General features: G+C 41.5%; 1 protein-coding gene across 1 annotated transcript in view; it reads left to right on the top strand.

Moving 5' to 3' along the window:
* Positions 1-27,585, top strand: part of LOC136883089 (G-protein coupled receptor moody) — a 131,066-nt gene that overhangs the window by 78,874 nt on the left and 24,607 nt on the right. Inside the window, exon 7 of the mRNA XM_067155263.2 lies at positions 2,012-2,176. Within this exon, the coding sequence (XP_067011364.1) occupies positions 2,012-2,176 (165 nt within the window). The remainder of the gene's footprint in view (positions 1-2,011; positions 2,177-27,585) is intronic.

Here is a 27,585-nt window from a genome sequence, read left to right on the forward strand (position 1 = left end):
GACCTATGTGGGCACATCATTTCACCGAAAACGCATGGCTGTGCTAAGAGCAATTCTTTCACCAATAAATGAAGCTGTCAACGCCAACAAGAAGTATTATTTACAATAACCCGGTTTTCTACAAATTGAAAAGTATATCGACACGGCATATCATGCAGATGAGGCTGTCAGCTGCACGACAGAGCTTTTGTATAACCTGGACTCACCTGGAGAGCCGTCGAACTTCTTGGAGCGGACGATTGTGGCACCTATTATCCTTCTCAAGAATATGAATCCTGCTCTCTGCAATGAACACGACTCTGAAACTGATCGCCATCATGGCTTGACATGCCGTGGGAGAAGAAGTATTGTAAGTCCATGGAGTAGGAAGCCATTTTCGATCCTCATCAGCCCGTAATATTTGGAAGTGTTTGCGTGTACGTGTACACAGAGACCTAAATTCTTAATACCGGGCGAGTTGGCCGTGCGCAGCTATGAACTCGCATCTGGGAATAGTGGGTTCGAATTCCGCTGTCGGCAGCCCTGAAGATGGTTTTCAGTGGTTTCCTATTTTCACACCAGGCAAATGCAGGGGCTGTACCATAATTAAGGCCACGGCCGCTTCCTTCTCATTTCTAGGCCTTTCCTGTCCCATCGTCGCCATAAGACCTACCTGTGTCGGTGCGACGTAAAGCAAATTGCAAAAAAAAAAAAAAAACAAAAAAAAACAAACCTTAGGCGTATTCCTAGATGAATGTTTATGCAGGTAAAGACCTGCTTGCATTACTTATTTATATTACTTTTAATCGCTTTAATTAGTTATTTAGTTATTCAATGTTTACCCGATATTCACTTAAACGTTTAGGCTATACACAGATTTCGCTCTACCGGCAATAAAACGCGAACCATATTTTCTTTCAACTAACTCAATCTAATGTTTCATTATTTCATTTAGAGTAAACTCTGTGGGATTCTGAAATTTTTAACATTCATGGCCACACCATTTCATCAAGTACATATGGCTATGTCAAACAGCAATTCTTGCTCCAAGAAGTGAAACTGTCAACGTCATCAACAAGAATTACTCAGTGTTCTACAAAGTTGCAAGTCTATCGACTACAAGACACAGCTTTTGAACAACTTGGAGTCACCTGGAGTACCCTCGAACATCTTGGAGCGGACGATTGTGGCACCTGTTATCCTTCTCAATAATATAAATCCCGCCCTCTGCATTGAACACGACTCTGAAACTGATGACTAATATTATTGAAGCCACCATCATGGCTTGACATGCCGCGAGCGAAATAATATTAATTCCTCGCATTCAAATAATTCCTTCGGATATACAGTTTAAGTTTAGATGTCTGAGGTCCCCGATTGTTTCAGTTCTGCTATAAGCAACAAGGAACAAGAAAAATCGCTTTATGTTGTAGGACTCCATCTTCGGAAAGGTTGTTCAAGAGTTGGAAAGTCAAACTCACTATACATCTTAGCTCCATTTGGAAGGACACTAATATAGTTCAACCGGAAGCTCTGTAAGGAAAAAAAAAGTTTTTCATTATATAACATGGTCTTTTAAATTGTTTTAATATTATTTGTACTATCCACCAGCCCAGTATCTTAAGTATTCAAAGTAAGAAAATAAAATAATGTATTTCATGCAATTTACGTCAAAACGACGTCAGTTCAGAAATACATATATTTGTTTTGCTTTTGAATAAATGGTTTATAAACTTGTAACCTAACGGTTGAATTAACAAACGCGGGCAAAGCCCCGAGTACATGCTAGTATGATAATAATTTGTTCTCAAAGTGAACCTGGATTTCATTGTTAACTTGTCTGTTGTTAAGGTGCTCGTACATGCACTTGAATGCGGCAGCCGTTTACGAAAATGCGTACCAATGGTATAAAAATCTCTGGTCAGGTGATAATCACAGTTAGTGCCCAGTCTCGGGACATGCCACACAAAAGTGGGGCTAATACATGTCCTTGCGGTAAACCCATAATAAAATAATGTTTTGTTTGTTTCAGGCTTACACATCGTGGGTTATCTGATGCTGTACCTGTCGGCTTGTATCAATCCCATCATCTACGTGATCATGAACAAGCAGTACCGACAGGCTTACAAGACCGTGTTACTCTTCAGGAGACCCAGGCTGCTGTCCCTGACGCCCATGGGCACGAGCAGTTACGGCGGTGAGTAACAACACTTGTCAACCCAGCGGCAGCGCGAGGCACACTCAGGTTCTTACAGACTTTGTTTACATTTCAGTAGAAATGTATTAGATCAGCTTGGTATCATAATTAGTAGGTAGATAGGATATTAGATAAAGTGGCGCTAATATTTGCTGTAGTAAGCGAGTTTGTTGCTGTTCTGGTCAACAACTTGTATTGTAGTACATAGACTGGTGGAAGGCCTGCCACGTTTGCAGAAACCTGAAGATGGTTGAGGCATGTTTTCTGTAGGAACGCGGGAAGAGTGCGTAGAGTAGGTAGCGATAGAAATTCCTATCAACTCATTAACGAATTGCCTACATCCTATTAAGCTGGACTGGATTATAAGTATGTAAGAATGTTGATTTACCCATTAAGACGAACAGAAGAGTTTAAAATATTACAGCTGAAACAAAAACATTAGTTGACCTTGTAAACTGCACTCTAATGTTGTTTGTTATATTTATAATTTCATATTCGTTGAAACTAATCTTTCTCTATTATGATCAATTTATAATCTACAATTGTTTGAACCTTTCATTTTTGATTTAACTTATTTGAATTGGTAGTATAAATAAATCGCATGTAATAATAATAATAATAATAATAATAATAATAATAATAATAATAATAATAATAATAATAATAGATTCAAAAGTAACATTGTTTCATGACTGTTGTTGAAGATGATCATCATGAATGTTGGCAGTACTTCCTTACAGTTTTTTTTCTGTTCCAAACCTCACAGTTATCTATATAGACCTACATAATGTGTAAAAACTTCTGGAGTAATTCCAGTTTCTCTTCTGCCTTGGAGACAACTCATATTTTTCACTACAGATGTTGATTAGCGTAAGGAATTTGGCGGGAATCGCTTAAGAGTGAAGTTCCGAACATTTTTCCACCAGGGACTGCACGTTTTGATAGTACGATAATTGAAAGTTTATTTAGAGAACAATGTGGTCGTGAAAGTTAAATATTTATTGACTTCAACCAGAACGGGCATCTCGCACGCACTCTATAGCGTGATGACCTGTAGCTTAGAATCTTTCCATCAGAACAAATATGACCATAGCTCAATGGTAGGACAACGTACGTAAATTCGGCAGGTTGTGGGTTTGGCTCCCAACGGAGCACAAAAAATTATTCTATATCATACAAACATACTACGACGTCAGTTTGCTATTTCGGAACCTTCTTTTTTTTTCCCCATTTGTTTTACGTCGCACCGACACAGGTAGGTCTTATGGCGACGATGGGACAGGAAAGGGCTAGGAATGGGAAGGAAGCGGCCGTGGCCTTAATTGAGGTACAGCCCCAGCATTTGCCTGGTGTGAAAATGGGAAACCACGAAAAACCATCTTCAGGTCTGCCGACAGTGGGGTTCGAACCCACTATCTCCCGAATACTGCATACTGGCCGCACTTAAGCGACTGCACCTATCCAGCTTGGTGAACCTTCTTTCGCAGGACCCTGTGTTGATTTACGGATTGAAGAATGATATGCTCGAAACTAAAGGACGCTCGTCCTCACTGAAAGTAGATTGTGCTGTCAAAAGAACTCAGCCTCTTTCATTATATCCTGCCGGGGGATTCGTTGCTCTTAAAAATACTATTAACTTCCTAATTTGAAAATAATTTGAGTCGCGTTTCTGAATGTAATTGACTTTTAATATTATATATCTTAAACTGTCTGTTCTCAAGAATTCCATTATAATGCTGCTCTGTTCATTTAAAACATAAAAAATCCGCTCTGAAGTGAAGTTTAAAGACCTCACAAAGTTCTTCTCTTTATGTCCCCTTGTTTTAAGACAAGCAGCTTAAATATTTTAATTAAAAACAAATGAGGGAATCCGGCCGTGAAGAAGACGCGGCTAAGTGTCGCCAAGTCTAATGGATTATGTACTCCCTGTATTGCTCGCTCTGCTTGTTTAAAGTCCGGCTCTCTGGACGAGCGGTCAGCCCAGTGGTCCCGGGGGCGACTGCCAGCGGGACCGATGAGGTTGGTAAATCCCTTTGTCGTGCGGGCTGGGTCTCTGTACACGCATCCCTTCAGGTAGGGTTGGAATCGTGAAGGGCATCTGGCCGTAAAATACGGCAAAATGCATATCAAGGGTTGACCCAAGTATGTTAAGAATAATAATAACAACAATGCTTTGTTTCGCCGCTACAGAGCAACAAAAGAGCAGACAGATTTCAAACAATACTGTATTTTACGAAACAATTAATTAGAAACAGTAAATTTAAATATATCAGAAATCAAACCAAATATCTCAATACGGTTAATGCGTGAAATCAATTACGTTCAATAGGAATAGGAGAAATTAAAGAACCTCATATTCCAACAATATCGCTAAAAAAACGAAGCCTCATTACAGAGATTAAAGCAAGGAAGTCAAAATCTATGGCACACATATTTAGACACGCTGACTTAGAAGGCAAATTTGTTGGTAAGAGGTGACGAGGACATCCAAGAGAGTTCTAATTTAAAATCTTGGCACCGGAATGTTCTGAGACTCTCATTTAGTGCTTCCTGCTCAAAAGAGAACCCTGTGGTGCAGGCACAAGCCTTTTGAGTATGAAAACGAACAATATATTTACCTTTACGAATCAAAATTGTGCTTTAGTTTAAACGCCGTACGTATAAGATTAATTTATCAGGTTATGTGTTCTTTTTTTTCTTCTGAGTAAGTTATGTGTCCCCCCCTTATTGATCTCCCTCAACCTTCCCCCCCCCCCCCCCGCTTGGAAACAATTTGCCTATAAACGTAACAGCAGAATTCGGTGATAAACAGATCCTTCCTTGTAATGTATGTGTGGTGGTGGTGGTGTTGGTGGTGGAGGAGGTGATTTTGTTGATACATTTTGGAAGAAATGTCTTCTACATAATAGAAAAAGTACTCTCAAAAGGCACTGGAGATTTCATTTTTACCAGTCCATGAAACAGAATGATTTGAAAATTTCAAATTTATTTTCTGATAAGTACCAGAGTTGAAATTTGAGAATTTAGTAGTAATACATGTTGCAAAAGCACTGTGTGTTGACTCTTCTCTATATGATTTATATTCACAGGTATATTTTATTTCAAAGAAACGGACTCCTTTTTCTATGAACATTCTTACTGCCTGAAAAAAAATCTTTGATGAAAATTCCTTATGCAGATTTTTTAATATGACTATGACCCATACAGCATTAAAGTTTTGTGTAGTTCAGCGGAATATTGTAAGAGAAAAATGCATATTGATGATGTATAATTGGAAAATTGGGACAAGGCAAAAAGAAGTTGGATGTACGATTCTTTACTGAATCATTTAAAAAACGCATCTCCAGAACTATGTGTCTCGAGCAAATTAATTCAAATATCCATTTTTATTTTTAGTCTGCCCCTTAAGTACCAAGCACTGATGATCAGATGGGAGCGTTACTTGAAGTGTAAAATAACGGCATCGTTGTATTCCACCTGCAGAATGAAGATCTAATGCTAGCTTTTCCGGGAGAGTTCTTTCTACCGTTAAAATAGCAGTGGTGTTACTGCAATCCATCATTCCCTGTGTTCCACGCCCAGCAAGGCTCATTAAATCCGTAACCTCATCAGGCCTCTTTTTGTTCCAAAGTAGAAATGTTAAAATAGAGGAAGTACATTTTCTGATTGGCGAAGAGAAGAGCAGACGTTGATTGATGTTGCAGCTCAATGGAACATGCAAAGCGGTGGAGGAAAAAACGTCCCCTGTCACAAAGAATGTTTTTAGGACTGAATGATGACAGCTGCAGATATTCATGTAAAAAGTTCTTTTGCAAACGGGAAAGGCAATTGTGTTCCTTTAGCGCGAACCAGAGTTTCTTTTTATGAATCAGCTTCTCGGTCAGTGGTCCATTCGTCTTCATTTGGTCCAAGGAGTCCTACGTTTGATACTTAGTTCCTATGGCTCAGTGTGTGTGTCTTCAGCATTAGAATTCATAATAGGTAGGGCCCCAACCTTACACATGTGCAGGTCGCTTATGAGGCGTCAACTGGGAACACCCACCGCAGGCGTCTGCGGAGGCCACACGGCATTAATTAATTATTACATGCGTCGGTTTTAAGAAGGGTTCGGGATATTTTACACTAAATAATAATAATAATAATAATAATAATAATAATAATAATAATAATAATAATAATAATAATAATAATAACGGCCCGCTTATTGAGGCTTTTGTAGGTAAAAATGCAAGCTTACTGAAGAGTGTAACAAATTTACTTTAGCCTGGAATTCAAGTCTGATTTGAGATCTGCATAAACATTAGGGGCCCTACAATGTATGCTATTCTCGCTACAACACAGAAAAGCGGGCTAGCCGACACTGGTTTGCATTCTAAACTCCTAATCTGTTACTCTCTAGATACCTGCGTTCTAGTGATATTCTTCTTCCAGAAGCTGAGCAGTTTCATCGCAATCATTCTTCTTTTCAGACGTAGAACACCCTTTCTTCGGAAGACCTACGTGTTTAAAAGCGACGACGTTTTCAACATGTGTGGTCATGACAGTTTCTAGTAACTACTGTGTTAAGTATAGCTTCAAGGCGTGATAAATGAAACTTTTATTATGCAGTGAGTATTAAAATCAACGGCAAAACGTCAGGAATACATTCCTCACATACAATGCGCGTCTGAAGAGTCCCCAAAGGTTAAACTCCAGGGGGTTCAAGTTAGGAGAGCGTGGTGGCCATGCAAGGGACAAATAACTATCTTGTCATAACCTTCTTTTCTCCTTTCTACATATGAGCAATCCATCCCTGAAGTCTGGCCGTTGACTTTTGAATTATTCCGTATATTACATATTTGATGTAAGTATTTATCTGCTCTGAGCACTGTTAGGGCAAATAATACCTGTCTGTTAAAATACAGTAATAATAGTAATAAATTACTAATTACACTTCTGGTATGGACAAGAAGAACACAGACCTGACTCAGTATAATCCTTGACTTTGACAATGAGGTAGTGACTGAGGTATCAGCGATGCTCGTAGCTCCCTCTCAAGAATGGTGTGAAAATATTGCTCATAGGGTTGGTTGGTGTCTTTATTTCAGGGGGTTTGGTGGTCTCATATGTAATATCAATTCTGGCTCGGTGACGAAACCAAAGACAAAAACTAGCATAGCTGTTCAGTGACTCATAGACCTCCTATGACAACCAGTGGCCGAGCTTGGACTGAGTACAAAAAATACATTATGTAATACTATTGAAACAGTTGGTGTGTGGTAGACTCCTAACGATAAAGGGGAATGAGTAAAGTCAGATAGTAACTTTATTTTAAAAAATTCGTTTACATGTTCTTTGCGTTTCATTGTTCTAAGAATAGACTTATATGCACGGTGTTTTAATGAAATCTGTATAATTTTCATTTGGAGTTCTCTTCTGGCCCGCCTCTGTGGTGTAGTGGTTAGTGTGATTAGCTGCCACCCCCGGAGGCCCGGATTCGATTCCCGGATCTGTCACCAAATTTGAAAAGTGGTACGAGGGCTGCAACGGGGTCCACTCAGCCTCGGGAGGTCAACTGAGTAGAAGTGGGTTCCGTTCCCACCTCAGCCATCCTGGAAGTGGTTTTCCGTGGTTTCCTACTTCTCCTACAGACAAATGCCGGGATGGTACCTAACTTAAGGCCAAGGCCGCTTCCTTCCCTTTTCCTTGTCTATCCCTTCCAATCTCCCCCCCCCCCACAAGGCCCCTGTTCAGCACAGCAGGTGAGGCCGCCTCGGCGACGTACTGGTCATCCTCCCCAGTTGTATCCCCCGACCAAGAGTCTGGAGCTCCACGACACTGCCCTTGAGGCGGTAGAGGTGCGATCCCCCACTGAGTCCGAGGGAAAAACCGACCCCGGAGGGTAACCAGATAAGGAAGAAGAAGTTCTCTTCCGATGTCTGGTGACCCCTTACTTTTTAACATGATCTCTTATTTCCTTTCTTACCCAGAATTATCCTTCCAAATATGTTTCTTATAAAGATCCTGCTCCTGACTAAAGCATCAAAAAGTTTCGTGTTCCTCCTCTGGATATTCCGCATGAGTTTTTTCCATTCCTTTACTTCTTTAAAACCGGGCGAGTTGGCCATGCGGTTAGGAGCGCGCAGCTGTGGGCTTGCATCCGGAAGATAGTGGGTTCGAGCCCCACTGTCGGCAGCCCTGAAGATGGTTTTCCGTGGTCTCCCATTTTCACGCCAGGCAAATGCTGGGGCTGTACGTTAATTAAGGTCACGGCCGCTTCCTTCCCACTCCTAGCCCTTCCCTGTCCCATCGTCGCCATAAGACCTGTCTAGTGTTTCATAATTTGTCTTGAATATATATAGATGAAATTGTGTTCAATGTACATGTACGAAAATTAACTCCAGCGTCTTATTTCCTGCGTGGAGTGCCTTCGGCTACTACAAGTTTAAATACAGACATCCTCTGAGCATTAAGAGGGAAGATCTCTCAAGTTGGATCTCGGAAGTGCTCAATTTTCAGTGAAACGCACTGTACACTTCTGCTTTGTCACCCTAGCATGCAATTAACTCTCGGCTTCCGTCAGCGCTCACAACTTCCGGCACCCGCCCACACAGCCTGGCATCGAACACTGCTGGAATGTCTCCCGCCACCCCAACTTGTCCGCAGTGTCGAACTAAATGCCTGACCGCCGCTCGATTAAGCGAAAAATTGCATAAGTTATTTCAGTCCAAACACACTTTGTAATAAGTCACTGCCTGTAAAGAACGCGAAGGCGATAAGAACTACTAAATATAAAATGTCCGTAAACGAATACGTTATTCGGGAGGTAGTGGGTTCGAACCCTACTGTCGACAGCCTTGAAGATGGTTTTCCGTGGTTTCCCATTTTACACCAGGCAAATGCTGGGGCTGTACCTTAATTAAGACCACAGTCGATACCTTATCATCCTAGGCCTCAACTATTCCATTGCCGCTATAAAATCTATCTGTGGTGGTCCGACGTAAAGCTAACTGTAAAAAAAGAAAGAAGAAGCAAGCGTTATTCTGAGTAACCTCGCTTCTACCAAAGTGGCTGTGTTTCTTGAAATAGTGCCCTGTTCTGTGGTTTTTATTTCAAGTGTTACTGTAATACGTGGGATTGTTTTAAAAAGGAAATAAATTCCCATTTTGGTAACTGACCGCTAAATGGCAACAGAATCGGAAAGTGGAAATTGGCAGCAAGGCCGCCTCGATGGCAACACTTCAGAAATTCTCCACTTGGTAGTTGACACCATGCATTTCTATATAGAGTAAAACTTGCCTTTATCAAAACCTTTATAAACCGGAAAACTGCCCATATCGGAAAATTTCCCGGTCCCGTGAATTTAGCTGACGCGGAAACGGAAGGAAATTTTGCGACTATAACTGGAAAAATATGTTAATTTCTTTCCTAACGCTTTTCAGTAAATTTCTGCTACAAATAGATCTAAGAGGGCGATTGCTACAGCAAAATCTGGAACAGTGTAATTAGAGTAATATCAGTGTAAAAAGATTACAGGCCAATGATCTAGAAGTTGAGACAAAGGTGACGTTAGAAGACATGGAAGAATTCGTCACCTCTAAGGAAAGGAAACTGAAAATGATGGGGATGAAGAAAGTTCATGTAAATGAAGTCCTACCGACATACCCTATCAGCCGTAGAGAACATTATCTATTTCGCTAGCGCAAAATCACGTGAAATTGTTCGACATTATTTGCGGTGCCGTATTTTAATTGAGAATCGTACTGCCAGGGATAGTTGAGTCCAGCGAACAATTCTGGATTACTGGAAGAAATGACACTACTGTAAGGTCATACTATTGGCGTTATTTCTGTAAAACATGCGTGTGCACTATTGGGAGTTCTAATCAGAAACAGATTTGTGTCAAAGCTGATTAACAAGGGCATTAAGTGTGTTCTTAGTGTGACTGTGTCTACTACCGCACAAAATGCTACAAATATACTGCTGGATTATCTAATGGACGTATGCACTTATGTTTTAACCTATTTACTAAGCACGTTTATGAACCGGAGAAAATTCCGATCCCTTGGGTATCTACCGAGGACAGTAATAGCTGAGGTAATTTAATTTATGACCGCCCTTCAGAATCATCTACTCAATTTGATATAATCAGGTGGACATTATAATAATCCACAGGGCATTTTTCAAAATAGAAGTAGAGATTTTGTATGCTGAGGTGAGTGAGTTCTTTATTACCGCTATTAGACATGCAAGGCGTGTTTATCCAGCCATGAGGTGGATATTGTGTACATAAGCGTCGTTAAGTGTGTCCGATAAACTGTTGATAATAGTTTACAGCTATAACTCACCTTGACGGCGAGATCTGGGCCAGCCTCATAAACTGTCAGCATTTGTTATCACACCTCGCCCGCCTGTGGTTAAGGAAACTACTTACTGTAAGCCTCTTACGCGCCATAAAATAGTGGCAACTCTCTGCAAGCGAGACGATCGCTAGAGATATTTTACTAACATAATAATAATGTAGCCAATTTTGACAGTTTTGGTCGTATAAGCGATGATGTCCATCATTTTTTAAAGTTTAGTGTCTCATTTTGTTTAAATTGAACAAACAAGTAAACTGATCATCTCTTTCTTATCAAACTTAGCGGTAGCAATACATCCGAACTACCTGCAAATAGTTTTATCTCAATCCGTTTAGTAGAAGCTGAGAAATTATAATTTTTACAGATTCTCACCCATTGAGAAGTGAGTTCAATGACTTCCCTCGCAGGTCATAAATAACACATCCAGGTCCAGTGTTGATTTTTTATAATTAGCGGTTATATTTGACAGATTTGTGATAATTTCCCGCTGTGTGCAGCTTGCTCTCGAATGAACATAAATAATTACATTTGTACACTACCAATAAAACTACTATGTTTGTGTGTGAAAAGCTGTTCAGTGACAGATAATATTAGACAATAAAACCAGAGGAAGATTTAAAAAGGCTGTATGGAAATATATTGTGTTTCTCTTTAATTCTACTCTCCTTTTCCCTGAAAATATTCAGTTTATATCAGTAGATCTTCACAAGTGAACAAGTTCCAGCATTACTAAAAAATATTGGAACCACACGGTTACAGCATCCAGGGCGCAGACACTGCGTTCTCGGAAGTGTTGTATTGTGCTGAAAACTGCGGCTCGCCTTTACTGAAGGCAGCCCAGTTAGCACTATTGTGTGAAGGAGTTGCATAACTCGACATTCACAAGGAGTGCAGACGAAGTCGCACCAGTGTTCTCCGTTCTGTGAATGACCTCAAAACGGTTGTGAAAAAATAGTGTTGGAAATATTAACAACAATACAACCCTGATGGCAGGAATCAAGGACGACATTGAATGTTTGATCAGGAATGTAAAAGGCGGAACTGAGCAGCTTGGATTGTACTTGAATATCAAGAAGATAAAGAATATGATAGTAGAGATGGGAATTATAGGCACGAGTAGGTTAGAATGCAAGCGTATTTCAACAAGGCGCAGATGTCATCTAGCCGCTCTACAGTTCCGCCGGTGAGTTGCATAACTTTCAGGAGTTCAGATCGCTAATAGTTATGTAAATCTCACTGCAAAACCATCGTGCAGGTAGAATACACTTGCGCCTTGGTTATATGCGATTGCATTCTAATCTACTCTTGCTTATAAATACCATCTCTATTTTTTTTTTTTTTTTTTTTTGCTAGCTGCTTTACGTCGCCCCGACACAAGATAGGTCTTATGGCGACGATGGGACAGGGAAGGGCTAGGAGTGGGACGGAAGCGGCCGGGGCCTTAAATTAAGGTACAGCCCCTGCATTTTCCTCGTGTGAAAATGGGAAACCACGGAAAACCATTTTCAGGGCTGCGGACAGTGGGGTTCGAACCTACTATCTCCCGAATACTGGATACTGGCCGCACTTAAGCGCCTGCAGCTATCGAGCTCGGTCCCATCTCTAATGATAATAGATGACGTAATAGAAATTCTTAAGGATTTCATCATCCTTGGCTCTAAAATTGGTCGCGTGACTACAAGTCAAGCGCATGCTGGCACTTGGAAGGAGAGCAATGATAAGCTCGAAATATGTTTGGAAAAACAAGAACATCTGTGAGAAAACCAAATGCAAACTGGTCAGTGCCATCGTTTTCCCGATAGCTGCTTATGACTGCGAAACACAGACCGTGAAAAAAGCTAACAAGACGGAGGATCGTGACCGAGAACATGTAAGATATACCACTCATTTGATTTTCGCAAAGGGAAACTGGACACTTTTCTCCTTCGTTGTCGTCGCCCAGTCTGTGTAAGCAACACCTGTCGGAACTTTCTATCAATTATTCAGTTTCATTACTATAGGAATTCCCGCCTTGGTCGTGGAAAAATCGGAAAATGCTGTTTTAATTTGTTTATTTTCGGCAAATTTTGTTCGGCCGAGATAGTTTTTCGTCTTGTCGAACACAAGGAAATTGCTTAGAGCAAAGTCCGGAACGTATGGCGGATAATGCCATACCTCCTGCAGAATCCGCTTATACAAAGCCTGTGTTGTACTCGCCTTGTGAGGTGTTGCATTGTCGTGAATGAGAGCAAACCCTGTGCTTAATTTTCCCCGCATTATTTTCTTTACGACCTTGCGGAGTGATCTCAGTGTTGGGAGTAAGAGTCTGCATCAATGGTTGCACCCGTTTGCGTAAACTCTGTGTAAACAACTCCTCCGCAGTCCAAGAAAACAATGCCCATGTCCTTCCCTGATGATGACGCAGCTTACACCCGCAAGGAAATGCACCGCTTTGTTTCCTTTGTCTGCTCGCCCACAATGACGCGACTTTTCCTCAGAGTTACGCTGCAGAAAGTCTTGCTGATTTATGTTTGGATATTAATCATCGCGGAGCCCAACGAGAGCATAATCCAGCTGGTGTCGAAGGATGGCATGAGGTGCCCATCTGCTGTACAGTGTCTGCGATGTGCACTCAGCTGGTGTCGGAGAATGGCATGAGGTGCTCATCTCCTGTACAGTGTCTGCGATGTGCATCCAGCTGGTGTCGGAGAATGGCATGAGGTGCCCATCTGCTGTACAGTGTCTGTGATGTGCATCCAGCTGGTGTCGGAGAATGGCATGAGGTGCCCATCTCCTGTACAGTGTCTGCGATGTGCACTCAGCCGGTGTCGGAGGATGGCATGAGGTGCCCATCTGCTGTACAGTGTCTGTGATGTGCATCCAGCTGGTGTCGGAGAATGGCATGAGGTGCCCATCTCCTGTACAGTGTCTGCGATGTGCACTCAGCCGGTGTTGGAGGATGGCATGAGGTGCCCATCTCCTGTACAGTGTCTGCGATGTGCACTCAGCTGGTGTCGGAGGATGGCATGAGGTGCCCATCTGCTGTACAGTGTCTGTGATGTGCATCCAGCTGGTGTCGGAGAATGGCATGAGGTGCCCATCTGCTGTACAGTGTCTGTGATGTGCATCCAGCTGGTGTCGGAGAATGGCATGAGGTGCCCATCTCCTGTACAGTGTCTGTGATGTGCATCCAGCTGGTGTCGGAGGATGGCATGAGGTGCCCATCTCCTGTACAGTGTCTGTGATGTGCATCCAGCTGGTGTCGGAGGATGGCATGAGGTGCCCATCTGCTGTACAGTGTCTGTGATGTGCACTCAGCTGGTGTCGGAGGATGGCATGAGGTGCCCATCTGCTGTACAGTGTCTGTGATGTGCACTCAGCTGGTGTCGGAGGATGGCATGAGGTGCCCATCTGCTGTACAGTGTCTGTGATGTGCATCCAGCTGGTGTCGGAGAATGGCATGAGGTGCCCATCTGCTGTACAGTGTCTGTGATGTGCATCCAGCTGGTGTCGGAGAATGGCATGAGGTGCCCATCTGCTGTACAGTGTCTGTGATGTGCATCCAGCTGGTGTCTGAGGATGGCATGAGGTGCCCATCTCCTGTACAGTGTCTGCGATGTGCATCCAGCTGGTGTCGGAGGGTGGCATGAGGTGCCCATCTGCTGTACAGTGTCTGTGATGTGCACTCAGCTGGTGTCGGAGGATGGCATGAGGTGCCCATCTGCTGTACAGTGTCTGTGATGTGCATCCAGCTGGTGTCGGAGAATGGCATGAGGTGCCCATCTGCTGTACAGTGTCTGTGATGTGCATCCAGCTGGTGTCGGAGAATGGCATGAGGTGCCCATCTCCTGTACAGTGTCTGTGATGTGCACTCAGCTGGTGTCGGAGGGTGGCATGAGGTGCCCATCTCCTGTACAGTGTCTGTGATGTGCATCCAGCTGGTGTCGGAGAATGGCATCAGCTGATGCCCTCCAAGCCATCCACTTTTTTACACCAATTATTTATTACGCTGCCGTTCACTTACGATAAAATAATTATTATTATGAAATGTAGAATATTTTTGGTAATTCTTCCCCAAGTTTCCTCATAAACAGTCTGGTTCAAACCAATGGCGGGTCAATGAAAGTAACAAACTAGTTCGAGTCCGTGCTAGAGGATATAAACAGTGTGTATGTGCCCTCGAGTTAAAGATATTACAGACATGTGTGTAAACTGCTACACCCCCAGGTCGTTCAGAATCTTACTTACGATGTCATTTTTACGAAGCTCAGTTTGTTTACCCACCTCGTGGACGTGACTCAGCATAAAGCCGGCTGATGGAACGTTATAGTAACTTGGCCTCGCAAGTTTGTGGCTCTGCTGCCAAATTATATATCACATGGTGATTCCACCAGGGGACACCAAACGCATGTGCCGTTAATAAAATACCATTCAACTTTCACCTAAGATGTGGTCAAATTATTACTCTACAACAGTAGCGGTGTCTTTCCGCCTCCTTGGCTGGATAGTCAGGGTCCGGGCTTCAATTTCGGGCGGCGTGTTTAGGGATGTTAATCACGTCTGGTTAATTCCTGCGACAAGGGGACTTGCCTTTTGTGTTGGCCTCAATACGTAAGGAGGCGCACCCGGCCGTAAAATAGGGCCACGACCACATGTGCGACCGCACCAGGGTCGGAATAATAATAATAATAATAATAATAATAATAATAATAATAATAATAATAATAAAAAATCCCTCTCCTGGATTTCCAAGATCAGACATTGTAATACAGTAGTCAAGCCTGAAGCCTTTCATGCTGCAGAAACACTGCCCATAACTACATGCGGTCCGATGGAAAAGTTCGAGATCAAGGAAAGGAAAATAATACGAAAAGTAGTAGGCTTCAAATTTCATAAAAACGAACTTTCACATATCAGAAATGAAACCATGTAAAGGAAAACAGGAAGGATTGCTGACACAATAAGGAGAAGGAGAATAGGCTTCTATGGCCACATCCAAAGAATGGACCCGAAAAGGATAAGTAAAAGAATCTTCGACTGTTTCCAAAACCAAAACCAAACCAAACCCCAATGCACTACAGCCCTTGAAGGGCCTTGGTCTGCCAAGCGACCGCTGCTCAGTCCGAGGGCCTGCAGATTACGAGGTGTCGTGTGGTCAGCACGATGAATCCTCTCGGCCGTTATTCTTGGTTTTCTAGACCGGGGGCCGCTATCTCACCGTCAGATAGCACCTCAATTCTAATCGTGTAGGCTGAGTGGACCTCGAACCAGCCCTCAGGTCCAATTAAAGATCCCTGACCTGGCCGAGAATCGAACCAGGGGGCCTCCGGGTAAGAGGCAGGCACGCTACCCCTACACTACGGGGCCGGCTCGACTATTTCCGCAATAATAAAACCAAGCCTAATTGCTTTAAGGAAACTGAGAAGGACCTTCGAAAGTTCCAAATTACAGAAGAGATGCTTGTAGATGGATCCGCAAAGAAAATAACCAAAGATAAAATAAAGAGTTTTCAGGGCAGGGTGAAGCCCAAACGACGAGGAAGTCAAGATCTGCAAGGATGAAAAAGTACTGGGAGGATAGGAAAACAGGACTCACTAACCACTGATTAATCTATCGTACTCCAGAGTGGCTGAAACGGACAGGAAGAAGAAGAAGAAGAAGAAGAAGAAGAAGAAGAAGAAGTTTTAAATTTGCTTTACACCGCACCGTCACAGATATGTATTATGACAACGATGGGAAAGGAAAGGGCTAGGGGTGGGAAGGAAGCAGTCGTGGGATTAATTAAGGTACAGCCCCAGCATTTTGCCTGGTGTGAAAAGGGGAAACCACGGAAAATTATCTTCAGGGCTGCCGGCAGTGGGGTAATAACTGCCTACCTCCCGAAGGCAAGCTCACAGCTGCGCGCCCCTAACCGCACGGCTAACTCGCTTGGTGGTGGTGGTCTCTCTTATAAGTAACCAGTCACTTCTCGTTGTGTTCGCTCCAACTTGCTAAAACTAGGGACTTTTAGCTCAGTCTATGGATCAGTGGTAGGGCGTCTGCCTTCGGATCCCAGGATAGCGGGTTCAAACCCGGCAGACTACGGACGAAACTCCATTCTTCACTCTATGTCAGCAAGTAAATGTAAATGATGTGTGGGGACACATTTGGTGTTTACACGACCACCCATCAACGATACAGTTTACTCTGACAAGTAGCTGAGTGAAGCATAACATAGAAATTGATGTGCAGGCAAGGTAAATTGGGTAAAATTGAAATGTCTACGCTCTGTAACTACGGCCGTATTATTATTATTATTATTATTACTATTATTATTATTATTATTAAGGGAATTATCAGTTAATTCACATCTAAAATATTTTGGAATTTCTATAAAAGAACCGATATATCATAGAATACTACTTTCAGTTTCGCCTCTTAGGACTACAGTTAACACTCGTGAGCTTTTCTGAATTTCCAGTGCTCCTTCCTATTGCTGGAGAAAGCAGTTTGCATCAGGTCGTCTTCTCACCCTTTCTGGGAGTGTTTGCAGGTCGTAAACCTAACCAGTGCCTGAGATGTTCCTCCACTGCAGTTCCCGTATCGAGGTCATTATAACATGAAGAATTCTTCACGACAAACATTCAAAAGAGGTGACCTTAAAACACAAGACGGCTCTGCATGTTCGGCCTCAGGAGATTGAGGTAGCTGAGGATATTTCGTAAGAATTAGGATCCTCTCTATCATGAAGTGAGTGAGGGTTAAGCTCTGGTGTAGCGGCGGTATTTCTCCTGCCATGAGATCGGTCTGGACTCATAAGCGGGTTTATACACATGAAAACTGTTTGGCTCGCTTTTTGCCTGATATTTCAGGGACTTTTCTTCGCGTATTCATTAAAAGAAACTCTGTCTCCACTGAGCAAGTGCCTTGGATCACGTAGCCTGTGTATTTGAACCCCACGGTCGGGAGCCCTGAGGATGGTTTTCCGTGGTTTCCCATTTTCACACCAGGCAAATGTACCTTAATTAAGGACACGGTCGCTTCCTTCCAACTCCTAGTCCTTTTTCTTTCCCATCGTCGCCATGAAGACCTGTCTGTGTCCGTGCTACGTAAAGCCAAATAAAAGAAAAGTACAGTGTTACCGAGCAACTGTGCAGGCTGTGACTTATGGCTGTTGATGGATGGCCATGACCGGGAGACATATTTATGATCGTTTGATTTTCGCAAAGGGAAAAGTGGTTTCTTTTTCCTCTGATTAATTAAAGAAAACGTTATCTCCAAGATATTGGAAATTAATGCAACGTTAGATTTCGTTCATATTTAGTATGGAGAAATGCCGTGATATCGTGGCGGTTTGACATAATTACTTCAGTTTTTAAAAATCCTAGAAAACTACAGATAATGCTAGTTCTTGAAATGTTTCATCCTGGAGATGGAATAATAATAATAATAATAATAATAATAATAATAATAATAATAATAATAATAATAATAATAATAATAATAATAATAATATCTTTGTTCTGGGGAAGGTGGCTGCTTCTAGGGTCACACCCACCAATTCGTCGCCCCACCGCGCGACTCGATTTATGAATCCCGAGTGATTGGAACTGCGAGAGCGGGCCATAAACTAGAGGACGTGGAACATGCCATTAGAGCACTCCATATTGAACACGTTCTGTCGACAGATCAATCGATCGATCAGGATTCTTCATATCAATAATTTTCTCGCTCGCTTAGGAAGTGGTGGAAATCGTGCCCATCTCTGCTGAACTGGCTTCTAAGTTAACGTAGTGAAAACAGCATTTCCATACCTTAGTCCATCCCCTCGTTGTTCACCGCCTTTGAAATTAAATGGAATTTATATTTATTTCGTAATATTAATTAACAATAACAAGGTTAAAGATAGAAAAAACAGGGCAAATTAGCCGTGCGGTTAGAGACGCGCAGCTTCGATCTTTGCATCGGGGAGACAGTGGGTTCGAAACCCACTGTCGGCAGCCCTGAAGATGGTTTTACGTGGTTTACCATGTTCACACTCCTAGCTTTTTCCTATCCCATCGTCACCATAAAAGCTATCTGTATCGGTGTGACGTAAAGCAAATAGTAAAAAACAAAAGTACATAATGGCGTGCAAATAATATTATTCCTTGTAAGCCGCCCCGCACCTTTCCTGTTGTCTGGGACGACATTGAACGTTTCAAGTCTTATCGCAGTGTACCGATATCAAAAGAAGATGAAAATCAAGGGACTTGGCCGTGCGGTTAGGCTCGCACAGCTGTGGACTTGCATTGAGGAGATTGTTACACATACTCGGCATACTCCCAGGCTGCACTTTAATTAAGACCACGACTGCTACCTTGTCAGTCCCAGCCCTTTTCTATCCCCTCGTCACCATATGACTTGTCTGTGTTGGTGCGACGTAAAGCAAATTGAAAAAAAATACGTCACTGTGTGTTAAGTTCATGATCCGAATGATTCATTTTTATAGGTGGTCCAGGGCTGGCGAACGACTCACTTTTGAAAACATTCCCTTCGCTCGAGAAGATCTAATCATATTTTGAAAATAAATACAACCCTAAATCTGGACTCGAATTAATGCTCGGTGTACTGCAAGTTTGTTTATGAGCCGTTACGTAACACTTCTGAAAGTTAAAGTTTTCCTTAACAATTAGAGAGTTATTTAACGTAATTATCTTTGCTGAGTGTCCCTGTATATTAGATTAGTCTTCTAGTTCACATTACACTTCTGTAGGGAGAATTGCATAAATTATGGGGGGTTTAATAATAACGTTATTGGCTTTACGTGCCATTAACTAATTCTACAGTTTTCGGATGATAGGGGTTTGAAACAACAGTGCCTACAATTTAAATGCAAATCTGCCGCATAAAATAATCTTCTACCGGTTAAACAAATTCACATTTTAATCTCCTAAGCACAGAAATTCAGATACTAATCTTCAGCATAGAATACTGTCAAAGAAAGTGGCGTATGGAAGTTTGCATTTACGAGATACATATAAAGAGCAAAAAGTAACGGTCCCAGTATAGATCCCTGGGGAATACCAATGCATTTGGGAGGAATGTTCCAGTATCTGGCTTATAATATTGGAAATATATCGAAATATATATTTACTAACGAAGTAGTGAGTGAACATAGGAGGGGCACGTGCCTTTTCTTTCGACAAGAAGGGAACTTGGCTTGTTATCGTCAGTCAATGTTGCTACATACGTCCATAATAGGGCTCTTCAATTTATTACAAACGATGGAGAACGAATCCATCCTTAACTCGCGAGTCTTTCTTCCGCTGCGCAGCGACCTCCAGCGCCCTCATTAGGGAAGCAATCACCAAGATAAACAAGCCATAACTCAATCTCGCGGGACGTCTTAGCCGTCATCGTCTTGTCCTCTTTACATTCCAGGGAGATTCTGAAGCGAAGACAAGTTCGAGCACTTCTAATGAGGGCCAAGGATGTTTACTACTCTCCGTAGATTTCAAGACCACATTTAATAGAATCATCTGTTGTGGGAATAAAGGGATGTCACATTAATGTCCTCTTCCCTTCAAGACCGACTTCACCTCAGACAGCTACAGTTCCAGTATTCCGATTTTATAAACTTTAGGATGTACCTTTTCCTAATCATTAGTGTTCATGTTAAAACCTGGAAGTCTGCTGTTAATCTCACTCGTGGGGAGATATGAAAATAATTATTTCAGAACACTTGTAAGGTTCAGTGTCTTTGATGTAAAGTTGAACAAGAGGGTGAACACAATCGCAGAGAGATATTCTAGTAATAATATGATTGGTTTTATGTCCTACTAATTATTTTTGCGGTTTTAGGAGACACCGAGGCACTGCAATGTCGGCGTACAATTATTTTATGTACCAGTAAATCCGCCAACACGAGGCTGACCTTCAAATACCACAGGACTGAGTCCGGATCGAACCCGCCACTTTTAGCTCAGAGGGCCAGCGCTCCGCCATCTGACTCATTCTGTTCGGCCCGTCTTGATGACCACCTCAGATATTAGACAGATCACGCGAGGAAAACAATAGCAAACCTTATCACTCTTCGTCAAGACTATACGCGTCATCAGTTCTTACACTTTTTCGATTACCGCATGAACTTTTATAGTGTTTCCTGAGGATACGACCTGCAGGTTGAAAACTCAGCATTTGTATCACACCTAGGTTCGGTTTCTTCAACTCTATGTTAAATTTTACTTAACAAGTGTTAACTAACAATTGTTATTAATTTAACCCTTAGGTTAAAAGTACCCAACATTTGTTACGAAATCATTGGTAAAGACAAATGAACACGTTTCTGTGAGAATGCTGAATGCGTTTGGCGGTGAGCGCCGTTGGTTTCTTTAAAAAAAGCGCTATTAGTATTTTGTAACACATTACTATTAGAGGTTATGGTTAGCGGAGACATCTGAAATAAGAGGCAACAAAAGCGGTACTATGGGGAATGTGAGACAAATGTCATTTGAAAGTATGCGAGTGTGCTTGAAATGTGAAAGAATGGACTGTTATGGCACAACATTCAGTATATTCTTACATGAGTGCAATATAAGGCTCCTAAATCGCCGGGGAAAATGTGATAATTGATACGTCTTGAATGATTTTCCGACATTCTTTTACTGCGGGGAAAATAATGTAAAGCCGTGTAAATGCTGCAATGGCAGCATGAATTCTTGGCAGCATTCTACACACTTATGTCTTGCACTCATAAACATAGACATCTACAATTACATGAAAAGAGTGCGAAGCGTAATACCTAAGGTCTATAAGCTGGAGACACTAACACGTTTCAAACTCTAACCTATTTTCAATTTCTTCTAGTACCTTTTTCATTATGGGTTTGGTAATTAGGTGTCTTTGTAGAAAACTTTCTTCTGACAACTCTACAGCTGTTTTTTCTTGGTATGGGGCGTCATTTGCCTTTATCAGTTTATTCATACAGCAGTAATACTTCAAACTTACGTCTTGTACATGCTGCCATTCTGAAATTTAAACGGCTACTGCCATGTTAATTTAACACAAGTATCAACAATTTGTTAGAGTTAACAATTTTTGATGAGACGACCATTTTGTTCAAGTCTACTTAACAGCAGCGTTAACACTTAAGATTCGTTGAAGAAACTGGGCATTAGAACTGTAGTCACCGAATCATCGCCTTACTGATAAATATTTCCCCCCATTCAACTTCTCATATTGTTTTCTGTGTTTAATAAACTGCAATGGCAGTGTCGATAGTTCAAATGTAGCTGTTGTAAGTGTCGCCATCACCGCTCACTCTATGAGGGAACAAAGAGGTCACACAAAAATAGGTCACTTTGCTGTTTCTGACCCCGCCCGCTCGCCCCGTGTAGCAGACCAGGTTACGTAAGGTGAAATCTGGTTCACAAACAAATAGGTGTCCACGTCCGTTGTTTCTGAACAGTATCGCTTTACAGAGGAACTGAGCCATGTAAAATGCTTATGATTGGGATTTGCTTTTTGGAAATGAACTGTTGTCCCCATTTTTACAATCAAGGTAAATTGCTCCAGACTAGTCAGCCACTCCCATGGGGGCTCAGTTTGAACTATGATAAAATAATGCCCTAAAAATGTATACACTCTGGAATGATGCGGAACATATAACTAATATGGACTCGCTGAGGTCAACTAAAAAGCAAGGCGAAAAATGACTGTTAGTTTTGGAGGAAAATCAGTTGATTAAAATAAACAAGAAAAAATATGAAAAAAGCAAAAAGTATCAAATGATCCAAATTTTTACATGACTCTGAACTTTTCTTTCAGCTTGATAAAGTCCACCCTGAGAATCAAAATAGAAATCATACAAATATACCATTGTATGCCGACACACATACTTAACAAATCATTAATTATAACACATTGGCTTGCGTGCTGACCTTACTTTTGTTAAGACCTTCAACTGTTGGTGAGTACATTTCCCTTTCCTGCACATTGACATTGCAGTGGGGATCCCTAACCTTAAGAAATAGGTGATTTAATGAGCAAAGATGAGACGAAACACTAACCTAACTGTACAATATATAACATGCTGAGTGGTAAAATATCCTACAAATATATAGACCGCGAATTATGAGCAACCTCATGAGCACACCAAACACTGTGGGTCTGAAACACACAACAAGATCACATAAATGGCAAATATACACAATCAAAGACACAAAAACATTATGATGTTATATTTTCCAGGGCTCATCAAGAAAGCATGCGGCATTCACGCAACTCTGATTCACTCAAAGCTTCGATGGAAAATACAAGGAAACATAATTTTACACTTTAAGCAACACATCCTATTCAACAGTGGTTCCTGAAATAAATTATACGACTCAAAGTAATCAACTGGTGGACTTTATAACGACACGCACAAATCAAGATGGATTTCTGAAATAAATTACATGACACAAATTCATTTACAAAATAAGAGAGTAGGCTTTAACTTTCAACACATTAATCAACGTTGGTTCCTGAAATAGATTACATGACACAAAAATATTCCTCAGCGCAGTAATATCATTAAACAAAAACCAAACTAAACGTCGCGATACAAAAATCTCGTCTACTGCAACACGTAGTGACATGGACGAAAACAAAATTCATCACGAAGTATAAGCAGCTAAAATAAACTCTCCTCGGTAGACGTACATATCATCCTCGCCAACACACAGTGGAATGACTCAAAGTGGAGAATCAGTCTCCCAATATAATGCAGCAATCAGCAAAAACATACAAAGGATACAACCCCTTACACACGCTACTCAACTGTCTACCCGAGGCAAGTCACACAATCATGAAAAAGCAGGCCTTTCAAATTAGGAACACGTCCTCTTACTCAGAATCACACTAAATAATATCACATGTCCTAAAGTTACCAAAACTGGAAAAGTATATGAAATGACGTAGTCTAATATTCGCTCGCATGAAAATAAACAAGACCGCGCTGCTCACAAATCAAAGCACTCGCGTTCGTAAAGTTAAACATGAATAATACACTGGCCAACTCTGTAATAATATCATAATCTAAAACTAGGAAATTTCCACATAGAAAGTCGATCATGTCTGAACATCGGAAAGTTGCTGAAATACCTCAGTCTTGCAACTCGAAAAACTCGCATAAGTAATAATAAAATTTTACACAAAAATGGAATCTAACTATTCAGAACTTGAAATACGAAACTGGGTTCGAGGAACTCCTGAATCATTTACTAATTTACACTCATGTGGATATCCAAAATGATCATGAAGATGACTGTATCAAAATTTGTGGATCCAAACTCCACCGTCTCACACATACTCATTCACACATCGTGCAAGAAATCCCAGGAAACGTGACGGCATGTTTCCGTACACTTTGAGATCTCATTAATAATACTTTAATCTAGTCCTTCCTGACATTAATTTAAATTCTTATTTACATTTACATTTAAGCCCCGAGACGTACACTGCATCTGAAACTTCAAAACAAATCAAATAAATGAGGCTAAAATAAGAAACTGACTCGTAAAAGAAATGACGCTAATCACTCAGCTAAAAAGATCTGCATAAAATTGAAAGAAACCAAGCTGTGACCTTATGCAAACGGTTCACATTTACGTTATATTTACATTAACAAGCTTTTTAACAATCACTTTAATAGGACGTAGTCCTTTCAAACAAAGCAAAATTTACTGAAATGAAATATTATTACTAACCTATACCCTTTTGCAACATTAAAACGTCCTCACACTCACATAATTACATTGAAAATTCTGTAGTCATCTATTTCGTTGACTTATCGCCGCCAGCCTTTCGGACAGCCAGCCGCCCGTTGTTTTAACCAACCATAGCGAAGATGATTCCTTCAGAAAAGACTTGGAGCAGCCCTTGAGCCTCCATCCTGGAGTAGAACTGTGATCTCGTGGTCTCCGTCGCTGCTTCTGCTTCTGGGTGACGTCTAAAACATCCCCTCGTTCACAGTGTAGGAAACTGGGTCAAAATTAACCTACCAGTTACTAGAATACTACAGCCGGGGTAATTTCCGCTGACCATGAAACCAGTTCCCATTCATTCGCGGAAAAACTTCTCTTATCTAATCCCGTCACTAAGTCAAAAATTTCCCATGTAAATGCAGGACTGGAAATTACTGAATTTGATGCCCTCGTAAAATCTGTTTACATCGGCAAGCATTGAATGACTATCGGGGAATAAAAGCCATTCTCATAAGTTTAACATCATGAATAATTGAAATGCAGACGGAACGTCTTAAATCAAAGTTCAAATACCCACACGATCAAGAAACATAAGTTCTGCCCTGCACTCGCTTAAATAATACTTCTCTCCATGTTTCCTGCACAGAATCTCGCCGAATAATAGGGTAGCTAGCCCACGCTCACATCGCTTTTATCAATTCGTCCTCTAAGACGCCGTTTTATCCTCGATCGGGGCCATCACTCGCATAGAACAATGCTTAGCCAAATTGACTGTGATTCTATCATTTCATTGGCTCAACACATCGCGTACCCAACGCTTACTTCAAATGTATATTCGCAGCTCCTCTAGCCTCTCGCCGGGCCTCCGAAATGTTGTCCGTTGGAGTTCTACTGTTTCCTTGCTCTGCTTTGTGTACGTCATGTCGAAATTCCTCCTTCTAAACTTAGCTGGAGAGCAAACAAACCCGAGCTCCAAGCTCCCTGCAGAAATTGCGACATGTGCTGCTGAATGTAGATGTTCCCTACGAGTTACTAGTACTTAATAAAATAAAATCTTTATATTTTCGAATAGATGACTGATTATAACTGGGCACTTCAATAAGGGCTTACTGTGTACGTATTTTCAAGAGGATGCCTCACTGAATTTTACAAGTTTTATTGTTAGTAATTTCTCACGTCCAGTTTTCACACTTAATGATAATGATCTAAAGCCGTAATGTTGCATAAGTTCGGAAATTTTTGCAAATACTTGAGAAGACATTATTTTAAAAGGTCCCTCACATTTCAATTTCCACTTAATCAAAATTAAACTTTTTAACATCTTTGTGTAAAACCAAAATTCAGTATGGGATATTTATCATTCATTCAAAATTTCTACATTTTCTATCAAGTCTAAAAATAATACTTTTCTATTTCTCCTCATACAAGTTCATCGTACAATTCAATTAATATTAAACAGACTCGCAAAGTTTCAAACGTCAAATTGCACCGGAAGAAACACTCTGTCCCCAAAAACATGCTGTAAAATAATTAAATTGTGTGCGGACCTTAAAGGGGCGGTAAAGGCATGCTAAGTTCAGCCGGAAGGACGTGGGTTCGAATCCCCGCCAGGAAGTCGAAACATTTAAGAAACGAAATTTCCACTTCCGCAGGTGCACATTGCCCTGAGGTTCACTCATCCTACACCAAAAATGAGTACTAGGTTAATTCCCGGGAACAAAGGCGGCCGGGCGTAGAGCTAACCACCCCACCCCATCAAGTTCCGAGATTACGGATAGTGAAAGTCTTTAACTTCCACCCCTTCAAGGGACCTTCATGGCCTGGACGGGGATGACATTGCTTTGATTTGCTTTTCTTTTCCTTTCTTTTCCTGGACTTAAGAATACTTTTAGAATGACCACTAAGGAATTAGCAACTGTTTTTTGCTATTTGCGTTACGTCACACCGACACAGATAGGTCTTATGGCGACGACGGTGCAGGAAAGGCCTTAGAATTTGAAGGAAGCGGCCGTGGCCTTAATTAAGGTACAGCCCCAGCATTTGCGTGGTTTGAAAATGGGGAAACCACGGAAAACCATTTTCAGGGTTGCCGACAATGGTATTCTTACCCACTATCTTCCGGATGCGAGCTCACGGCTGCGCGCCCCTAACCGCACGGCCAACTCGCCCGATAATTAGAAAATTAAGGAGTTGCTAAACCGATATCACTCGCAATGGGAGTCTATATTTATGCGGATACCATTTTTTTCCGAATGCGAGGGTATAAAATCATTTCCTATTTGAAGTTTCTCTCGAATGGTCCTTCATTAGAGAGATCTTAGCGTTTTAACACCAGTTATAAGCCGTCATATAAGCAGCATTCAGAGAAGCGTTGTTGTAGCCTAAGTGTAGAGCAGTTGCGGGGAGAATGAAAATTCTTAGTCTAATTTTACTGCTTGTAAAGATGCGTATTTGGTTGCTATTCCGCCCCTCCACCTAACAGCTATAATTGGCGTCTAAAATATCTTATATTTCTTTAAAATATGACCTTTCCAACGATGTAAAAGTATATTCCTGGTTCATTTTCACATAAATAAACACACGGGTGATGATACGTAGAATGTTGATTTTATTTTTTCAGATAATTTTATTGGTTACGGTTAATGCATGTCATCGCTTCCATTTATTGTTTCCTATTTGCATAGCTTGGCTTATGGCACATATCGGGAATAACACTACTTCGAGATGAAATATGGAAGGAAGAATGCAGATTTCAAGCACTTGACGGTTCAGTAGCACTTGTTGATTGAGTGTGTGTGGTTTACAGGTCGTATAACTGGAGACATGGCGGGCTCTATCCGCACTCTCAGCGAAACCTGTATATCCTAGTGAGTCTCGCCGTCTCATCACTTAGGTTCCTGCAGCGTGCACATTTGAAGTGTACCAAGGGTTGCATAGATTGTAGGATTACTGACTTTAAAAGCCCCTGCTGTTATGCATTCTTCCACAACTTTATTCTACGGAATACAGGTCCTCGAGTCTCGCATTACAGCGTTAGCGACAAACGAATGAAGGTTTCCGCCATCTAGAACTCATGTGCCGTTCCTATGAGGGAGCGTAACAGACGAGTAATATCTTAACTGGTTTTCCATTAATGTGGACGCTGTTCGAAGCCAGTTCAATGCTCGTGGAATTTTGCAGGAAAATATCACGTCACTATGGTTTGGATTCTCCAGAAACTGGAGGTCCGATGACTATGATCGCGATATGAATAGCCAGATATAACTGGATGCAAACTCACAGCTCCGCGCCTGTTCGTTCCGTTAGAGTTTAGAGGTGAACATTCATTCTAGAGTTCCGACGAGTATGTGCTCCTGTTGAACGGGGTCGCATTGTGGCCCTG

Source organism: Anabrus simplex, chromosome 11 (assembly GCF_040414725.1).
Source record: "Anabrus simplex isolate iqAnaSimp1 chromosome 11, ASM4041472v1, whole genome shotgun sequence".
Lineage (NCBI taxonomy): Eukaryota > Metazoa > Arthropoda > Insecta > Orthoptera > Tettigoniidae > Anabrus > Anabrus simplex.